Consider the following 10152-nt stretch of genomic DNA (forward strand, 5'->3'; position numbering starts at 1 on the left):
TGTGTCTGACGTTTCTCATCAGGCAGCTGCTGTAAAGGCTTAGAGTTACAGCAGAGGGAGTGGGAAGTGGAGGTAGGAGCAAGAGGGGCAACTATCTCATTGTAGTGGCAGTATTGTAAATTATTATTGCATGCATATTTTTAAAGGCTGCATCTATTGCCACAGTGGCCTTTAAAAAAAAAAGATCTGCATCAGCTTGCAGGAAAACCCAGGATGTCCCAGCTGAATGGGGAAACACCCGCAGGGAGGTGGAGAAACAGCAGGCATGGCTGGAGAGTGTGACATCACCGAAGTGCGGGCTTCCATGTTTCTGTGAAGTCTTGTATGTGAGTGTGTGTACATGAACAAACAGTGAGTGTAGTTTTTTCCCCTCTTTCTGCTGCAGCAGCCCCACCACCACACTCAGAAACTGCAGTTTCACACACACCGTGTAGGAACAGAGAGATGAGGGGAAACATCGGTCATGGGCTGGCAACTAAACCTTCCAGAAGCTGCAGCCAAAAAAAAAACAAAAAAAAAACACTTCACACGAAACATCCTTATTGCAACTGCACACAAAAATGTGGACACCCATCCCCGGCCGTCGGTAATCAAACCAATCCCAACATCTAGGCTACTGCAGAGACTCTGAAATGATCCAACACCTTCAACGGGATCGCATTCAAATTCACACACGGTAATCAGTACAGCAGATATGTGCCTACAAAGTTGAAGGACAGGGGAGATTATGAGGCATTATGAGAGAGCACAGCAGAGTGTCTGAAGGCTAGTTACAGTAAACAGCCGGGCAGCGCCAACGAGCTGTAGATGGGCTTCACCAAGCGCTCAAAACAAAAACCCCTGCATTGCCTCTATGAAAGCTCCACGTCCCATTGTGGAGAGACAATACAAACCAAACACGACACCAGGTTGGGGCACACGTCATGACTCATCTTGTGCCTCACCTTTCCGTAAAGCGCAATCTCAAGAAAAAGACATGAGGCTAGTTAGCTTTACTTCCTTAGCCAGCCCAGCCAACACCGTCGCTTCTCATCGGTCCAGCCCGGCCGGTCCTACACCTCTGCCTGTGCTGCACAGACGTCCTGGGACTTACCGGTCTTATGTGCTGATGATGTCGCTGTGAAGACACAACAAGTGCAGGGAGGTTGCCGGCCACCGCTCCGCTGCTCCGGGACAACAGGAGTACTGATCTGCACACTTTCGCAGCCATCTCTGTAGTGAAACCTCGCCGCGAAGGAGACTGCTGCGGGCGGACCGAGACGCACCGAAGGGTAGAGGGAGGGTGGTGGGCGGGTTTGCGGGGCTGGACTACGACTTCATACACATGCCCAGTGTTGCACCAGTATGCAAAGATAAAACACTTTCATGCTGGCTAATTGAAAACAATCAAACGCACAGCATCTCATTCGTCGCAACTATAAACATCCATCATACAGTTATTAAAGGGAAGGTCACCAAAGCATGATAATCATATAATAACTTTATAACAAGTGTGTACAAATGGGACTGTATATTGATGAAATAGGACAGCGAAGGGTACTTTGTGAAAGGGGACCTGCAAAATGGATTTCAGTTCAATAAAAATGATCTGAAACTTAAAAAATGAAAGTAAAAAAAAACAGTCAAACCACAGTTTCCTGTCACACCCCTTATTCTATGAAGGTTAAACTGTAAGAGAGCATGTCATACTTCTAATGTGTGTAAATCATGGCAGATATGTTACAGGTATGTGGGAGTAGCCTAATATTACATAAATATTGGCATGTTTTCAGAGCTAACACACAGCTGTCAGTCCCCATACTACTAAGAGATTAAAAACAGCAACATGAAGTCAGTGCTAAGTTACTTTTGACAAACAACTCTGAATCTGTAGTGATATCATATTTTAAAAATGCTTGCTTCCTCTGGGTTAAATCTGGACAAATAGATAATCTATTAGCAAAAGAATTCATGCCACTCAGAATTTCTTGACACTAGTGTCAGCCTATACAGTCAAAGGTGTATTGTTTCTTGCGCAGTTGATTATGGGAGGATTATTACAGGACGTAGTGATTGTGCCTCTTTGTAGCTGTACGTCTGTGTCTATTCTCAGTAAAATGTGGCACTTTGTGTAGAACTGGCTTTCACTTCAAAGATTGCTTATTTTCTTGAAACTGACACACACAATATAACTTGAGTCTGAAACGTCTCAGTGCTGCCACTGGCCACACCATCAATTCCTCTGTAACTGTGTGTCTAATATTAGCTTGTCCTTTAGTCACTCTCGTGACTATGTCCCAAAAGAGTACCCTACAGGATCAAATCTAATTGAACTGATCTTCAGTGACTTTTAAACACTGCATGCTGCTCTCTAATGTACAAGCCTTTTAATGCATTTCAGTGCTTCTGTCCCCAAACGGCAGAACACAAGGGCAAGCAGTCAAGTATGAGGCTTTTTGTTTTCTCCAGAATCACTCAACCACTGCAAATGTAGGTAACAGGAGTGCTAATGGGTCTTTTTGGTCAATGAGTGTCAAGGAGACACCCTTTAGTGGAATGTAACATGTTCAGTTTAACCTTTGACTGAGCCTCCTTTACAACCATCTGCCACACCTGTATTGGTCAAAGTAGAGACCAGATAACATACAGTATTTTTTTAATTGTTCATGCACAAGAACAAACATACTTTTGTCATTTTCACTGTAGTTATTCTAACATGGCTGAAGCTTTACAGAATATAAAATAGGTAAATAAGAAAAAAAGATAAAAAGCATATGGAGTTTCTGTTGTTTTGTTTATGATTGTGCTTGTCTTATGTTTGTTGGGGAAATACAGTGATAATATGTCATTGCTCCTGAATTCATCCCAGTTTCTTCTGTACTTCTTCAGGTGCAGTGCATCAGACTGTGTGGGCGATGCAATTTAAATGCAAATTGTCAGTCGTGGACAAGGACCTGCTCAAAGCCTCTAGGCTGCATCGATTCACAAAGCGAATCCTTGTGTGGTGCCAAATACTACCAAGCACTGTCTCACGTAAAGCTTTACTGTACTGCTGTAACTGTACCGTGACAGTATGTATTTGCACACGCTGTGTCAGCAGTTTAAACAAAAGAAGCTGCATAAAGTTAAAAACACACATAGGTATTAAATTTCATATACTAACTAAGTTACAGTTTTTAAGTTCTATGTTGCTCAATTTTGTTTGATCTTTGCATTGTGTAAAACTTTGTTGAAACCTAATTTTAGTAAGGTACATATTCCTGTATAGAGTTCAGACTTAAAGGGCACACCTATCAGGATTTATGAAACAAAAACGTATTTATATAAAAGTATAAAATATACATGCCGTAAAATGACAAATCATATAATAACTGACTGATGAAAGAGATTAGTTCCACCATATGTCATGTTTGCAAGGCACTACTTTATCTACAATGCAGAAAATCAATCACAAACTTTCCAACATGAAGATATTGGCAGATACCAGGGGCAACAAATGTTGTTGTGTCCTTAAATGTTTCTTGAAGAGATCACTCTGAATAGACCCACCAAAGAGGAATTCACAGTATTTTTTTTATTTTTTATTACTAATCAAATTTAATCTAAAGACAGATTGTCAGTCCACGCTGGGCTTCATAAATTCCACTTTCAAACATATGAGCATGACAAAGTCAGACAATTTTAGATTTATGCAAATATGATCTGTTGACAAATCCTTTTTTCACGGTTGTCAACCAACTGTAGAACCATGTCTTAAGGTCACAGATGGATTCATTGAGCATACAAAAACAGGTGTGTATCCATGCCTGTTTGCAGACATGTCTGTGTATGACAGAAATCTCTCATAGCAGCATTAGAGAGCCCTTCCCATGATTGTATGGAAAAGGTTATGGCCAAAGCAAGCATGCGTGGGTGTGCAATTTTTATATCATCACACCACCAGTCAGGTACTGTATAATATATTAATTAGGGTGTGCATGTTGCCTTTCATTTCTTGCTTACTCACAGACACCACACAGCAATGTGACTGCTGAAACTGGAGCCTTCTTTTGTCTGCAGGTCCTCATCTTTCATCATGATAGAGACGCAGGTTGTGGATCAAGTTTCGCCGTAGTTTTCATTCTACAGAGTAGCTCAAATGAAACATGTCTCGAATGCACACAAATTGCTGTAGGTACTGTAAAGCCAACACTCCCCTAAGGATTTACAAGTGTGTTCTTAATGTGGCTCTCAAGGCTGTCAAGACTGAGCGACCCTCTTAAACTAAACAGAAGTCACAGTGGTAGCAACACAGTTGTTAGGCACAACTGACCTGATAAGGCCCTTCTTCCAGGCCTGTCTTATCTCCTGCTCCACCTTTGCACTGCCTCAACACTAGAATGGCATTAAACAGCATGCACAAGCCATTGTACGGATTACTGTTAATATGGTAGCAAGGTAAACAATTACCTTACATGCTTAACCTTCAACCCAAATTAAGTAAGACAAATGGGAAGTGAGCTGGAGTCACACAATAGAAACCTGAGAAAGGGGAAGACACTGTGTTTCTTTTATGGTTTACACGACACTTGGCTGATCCTTAAGACCTTACTTCTAATCGGTCGGGACAATGATCCCTACATCATGGCCAGGCGTCTTGAATATGGTGACATCTAAAAACACATGAACACAAGCAGTAGAGTGCTGCTAGTTCTCTAGCTTACCTTTTGAAAAAGGGAGGAAGGGAGGAAAAGAGAGGAGGGGTGTATTCAAAATTGCTTTACAGAGAATGACAGGAAAAGACTAAGAGATTAGTATAGATAATGGTGTGGAGGAGGGAGCTTAATACTGTAAGTTGTAATATGTGTACTGAATATTTTAGTGCTAGTCGTCTATCCAGAAAATGATTACCTTTGCTTCACTGAAACTTGATTGAAAATAATAACTCCTGTTTATTGGCTATTATGTAGCAACTATAAAACAGCAAATGCAGTGACCCGACAGAAAATAGTCGCAAAAAACTGCTGATGACCTTTGACTTCTGAGACCACAGGTCCATTTGTTATTGTAATAGTTGTATTGATTAATCAATATATTGACAGAATGCTCAAGTTCTGGCCCCACTCGGACAGTCTTCCATTTATAAATGCATTAAATCACATTATCGTTATAAATCAAGAATACTCAGAGGAGGAACTTTTGGCTCCATTTTCACAAATTCATAGCTTATGAATCAATCTAAAGCCATTAAACCTGCCTGCATTATGTATCGCACCGAATAGAATGTCTGAAAAAGTTGATGATCTCACACAGCAGAGTAATACAAGACTGGAGTTATTCACATTCTTTAGGTTAAGAGAAGTCAATCTACCGAAGCTGGATCACAATAAAAGGACTGTGTTGTTATAAACACAACACTGAAGCAGTAGCGTCTCCAGGCACACTTAGCAAAGAATGCATCCAACGTGCCTCCTCTTGTCTTTTAGATTGCAGAAATTTTGCAGACCAGTCTGATTGCATGCATGTGTTAACCTATTAGATGAAATGAATCTGTTTTTCCAGTAATTTCACTTTGCACAGGGCAGGAGGTACATAGTAAGGGGGCTGTGTCTGACCAGTCGAAATACTGATTCACTGTGCTAAATGGGCACTCTAAAAATCTTTCATGCCATTAGCAATTAATTAAAATTCATTAGGGACAGAGATCTATCTGAGTGGTTTTGTCATTTAGACGGAGCAATTTGTTATACAGCTTTTTAAGTTTAGGAGTATTAAATAAAATATGAGTATGAACAGAAAAAATATCAGCTAGTATTGTTGAGAAACACAAACCTGATTGATTACATTGTGGCTGAGATAAACTACTCAGTCATCCCTTACATTTGTTAAAGAACCCAACAGTTGTATTCTATCTCTCTTTATTTTATTTATAACCTCATTAACATTAATGGTCGGTCACATAAAGCAGAAATTTGACCTGCTCTTTCATTGGATGTGACAAGTCCCTGCAACCTGAAGATCGATGACACATTCACCCTCGACTCAGCAGTTCTTCACATTGTCCTGTCACATTATGCATTCAGCCCAGCAAATATGTATTCAAGGCAACAATTATAGCTGGCATATTACAAATAGGCAAGTAATTTAACTCTGATACATTGTTATACTGGAGGTCTGTCAATGTGTGCACGACTGACAAGAGGGCCTCTCTATCTCCTTCTTCAGTTGTGTTATTGAAATGAATAAAAACATCAGAAATACTGCTTTAAATTTCAAAACCTACACAAAACAGTTTATCCATTCAAACCATATGCTAAATATTTAAAATAATGAGAACATTATGTAGAAACTGCATCTAATCATAATTATCTTATTTAATATGCACACAAAAAATATCTCAAAGGGAAAAATACTATACAAATGCTATGACCTTTAATAACAACATCTGGGTGACAGCAGTTTATTGTCTTGTCTTTGTGTGTGTGTTACTTTGATGACCTTTTCATTCTTGCTTCATTTTGATGTCACTGATTGGACTGATTTAGATGATTGTACTTGCAGGGAACAATTGCTGTGGGTTTTTTATGTTTCAGCACCGATGACAGCTATGACCAGAGGCATTATGTTTTCAGGTTGTCCGTCTGCTTGTTCATCCATCCTATTGTCAGGAACAAGATATTCCAGGACCGCCTTGAGGGAATTTATTCAAATTTGGCACAAAGGTCCACTTGAATTCAAAGATGAACTGGTTAGATTTTGGTGGTCAAAGGTCAAAGGTCAAGGTCTTTGTGACTGTTTTGCCCACAACCCAAGTCTCTAAGTGAAGACAGCATGTTTCTTACTGGAAATTATTCACTGGAATCAACCATGTCAAACTAGTGATAACCAGACAAACAAATAAAAAAAACACTCAATACATTTGATCAAATCCCTTCAAAGTTGTCACTACCAATATTATATGAGTCTGGACAGACATGGATGTAAATTGACTTGATAGAAGCGTACAGCCAATTTACCGTACCCTAGTTTTGCTGGCGTAATTAGGCTAACTTAATATGTAACTGATGATACTGTGCTGAAACGCCTAACACCATGCCATGTAGCTAAACACCATAAAATTATATTTGATTTAGTGTCACTTACAGAGAGGTTGAATCCCCTCCAGCAGTGGGAGGGAGGGAGCAGCAGGGGCGGGGAGAGGAGGGGTTGTCCCACCCCTCTGTCTGCACGGCTGTTGGTGAACACGGAACTGCTGCCTGCGCTGCTCTCCATCTCTGCAGTCACAGGAGGTAAAGACGCACTCTGAGACGGCGAAGACATTGTCATTTTGGACTGACCGGTGTTCGTGTTGTCATTAGTGTGAGTAAATTAACTGTGTCGCTTCTTATCACAGACAGCTCTCTAACTATCAGTGTGTAACCAGGAAAAACAGCAACTCGCTGAGCTAACAGCGGGTAGTTAGCTCGCTAGCTAGTGTTGGCTACCTTACGATACACTTAGCTTTATCAACACGATAGCTTCGCATGTCACACTGAAACAAGTGATACAAAATAAGGTCTGACGTTGAATTAAAATATATATTACCAGTTAACAGATAGCTAACCGCTACTTTACAGCAGGCTCTTGTCAACAATGTTACCTTGTGGCTAAAAACAAAACATGGGGGTTCTTGTGCATCACAGGAACAACTTTTGGGGGTCTGTGATCTGCTCAGCAATTTTTACAAGTAAAACAAAACCATAACACTGTTAAAACATGTTTTTCAGCTATGTGCTGTGACGTTACATGCTAATTGGCTAACTATTGACAGCAGTTTTGTCCAATTCTAAAAACTGTAAATGTCAACAGACCCTAACTCACTGATGAGGTCTCATGTCACATCATCAGCCACACCCCATACGTTTGAAGTTTTGTTAATTTGACCCTCCATCTGAGAAGAGTTTTCTTAATGTTGTTGGGTAGTTAGATGTATAGCTGTCAGTTAGGAAACCTTTTCAGACAGTCTGCAGTTGTGCCAACTTCTGCTAGAGATCTGAGATTAATTTTGTTTATGGACCCTTGAGTGTCTGTGGACTCCAGTTTTTGGGGACCTGTGGGGTCTAAGCAAAAAAATTATCTGTGGGCTCAGTGCACAATGATAATGTTATTTTATCAGTCTGTCATCTTAGTGAAATGGTATACTGGCCTAAACCTCTCTTTTTAAACAGATTAACCTGCAACATACATACATGCATATGTACACTTTATAAACCTGATGTTCCTGTAAGACAACGAGGAATGGCTAACTATGTTCTGAGTCACTGAATTGTCAAAGGGACCGAACCGTAGTGTTAGCCCGATGTATTTGGTTTTATACTAATAAATATTTAGTTTACTATTCAAAATTGTGGTCAAATTGATATGGCTCAAACTGAAAAATACATATGTGAGCTTTAATTGGTGAATATGTGAGAAGGTGTTGCATGTCATAAGTAGGTTATAGACTATATATAACTATACAAAGTCTGAAAGTTTCCACATTGCTGACTGTTTTCATACTTCCCATTGTCTGTGCTCTGTTAACTCATGACAATACTCCTTTGTTTATATTTACTGCTTAGAGGCAGTAAATGTTCCTGAGCAATAGAAGAAGTGGAAAGTTTAGTGTCTCAGAATTATTAGGTTTACTATTATTTGAGAGAGACACATCATTAGATGCTGCTAAATTCTACACACTGCACTTTTAACAGATTGACTGCCATAACAATAAATGTTTGTCTGTATTTGCTGACAAGTTTTCATAACATTACCTGCTGTAATAATATTATTAAGCATTAGCTCTGGCGCTTGCACTTTACTTTATGGATGTAAAATAAAGCCAGGGAAAGGTGGACACAGTGGGTGATGTCTTTTAAGGGCAGATTTTTCGGCAGTACCTTTAGAAAGCTTTTACGAAACATACCAAAATGAGGACAATTATGCAAAGCTCGTCAGTGACACCAATATATCAATATGTTTTGTATGTGTTTCAGTTTATTGCCCGGCTTTGGAAAAATACTCCTATAATGTATAATTGAAATGGGTACATTTTGTTTCTAAAGTCTGGAAAAAAGATGGAAAGGATGTTTGTTTGTTTAACAGTGGTATTGTAAATTATATGGGAAGCAGGATTTGGTCTTTTTTGTCTAATTGTGTATTGTAAGTCCATGTGGTAAGGGCATTTGAAAAGGCTTGACAGAATAATAAAAATCAATCAGTCAATTAAATGCATAGTTAGCTCAAGATGTTGTCCGTAATAGGTCTGTGTCCCTAATAATTCAGTGCATTAAAAAGGGGCATCTATACAAAAGGTAAAATCAATACATGTTGCCATACTTACTTGTAATAACAGCATCCCCTTTAAGTGCTGTGTGACGGTGGAGGATGCACATGGCCTTTTGTAGCAGACTCCCTAATTGAAGATAGATTTTACATCCCAAGTGTAGACCCAAAAAAGTTGTGACAGGTCGATGACAATGAACTTTGATAGTGATTAATTTCAATTCAGTAGACATATTTCAAAGGCCCAGGCGGACATTGATTACACTAACCTAAAGTGGCGGTCCTCACCTGGCTGCTCAGCTGAGGGCCGCCAAATCAAGAAAAACAGTGTTGTGTTTGTCTTGCTGCCTCTTGGTTATTATTTAGGCTTGTCTAGCATATGTGTCTGCATATTTCATACACAAAATAAAGACTTACTATTGAGTGGCTCCTGAATTTGAACATTTATCTGTCAGTGGCTGTTAGATGTTCACATTTAAAAAAGTTAATTTCCCACCCTTGTTACAACATGTTTCTGTCGGGGTGAGCAGGAATGAAAATATGCTTTTCAGTTGAACAAAGATCCTCTAACTACATTTCAAGCAGATCTCATACAAGCTTGAAGAAATTCTACCATATTAACATTTCAGCAATTTTCAGAAATGATGTTTTACACTGAATTACAAACGTGCTTGTTTCAACACATTGCATAAGTGAGTAGTCTTACTGTAACTGTGTGTGGTAAAAGTCTTTCAGCATCAGGCCCTCCAGTTCTGCATATGTAGTGTGCTAAAAAGCTTGTGACTCATCAGTCCCTGTCGTCATGGGCTCCTGAACACTTAACTTAGCATATTTCATGTCTTTCTGTTTGATTTCTGCTGAATCAGTCAGACTATCACTGTCTGAATTGTTAGA

General features: G+C 39.6%; 1 protein-coding gene across 6 annotated transcripts in view; it reads right to left on the minus strand.

The window, feature by feature from the left end:
- The window catches only part of mcu (mitochondrial calcium uniporter), a 69499-nt gene that overhangs the window by 58103 nt on the left and 1244 nt on the right, over positions 1-10152 (minus strand). For 2 of the 6 annotated variants that reach the window (XM_053333118.1, XM_053333117.1), the window contains exon 1: positions 7102-7284. The exons of 2 other annotated variants lie outside the window; for them this stretch is intronic. In XM_053333118.1, the coding sequence (XP_053189093.1) occupies positions 7102-7284 (183 nt within the window). Of the gene's footprint in view, positions 1-1093; positions 1235-7101; positions 7285-10152 lie in introns of those variants that run through there. 2 more of the 6 variants (XM_053333119.1, XM_053333120.1) reach the window with 2 other exon arrangements.

The sequence above is a fragment of the Scomber japonicus genome, chromosome 14 (assembly GCF_027409825.1).
Source record: "Scomber japonicus isolate fScoJap1 chromosome 14, fScoJap1.pri, whole genome shotgun sequence".
NCBI lineage: Eukaryota > Metazoa > Chordata > Actinopteri > Scombriformes > Scombridae > Scomber > Scomber japonicus.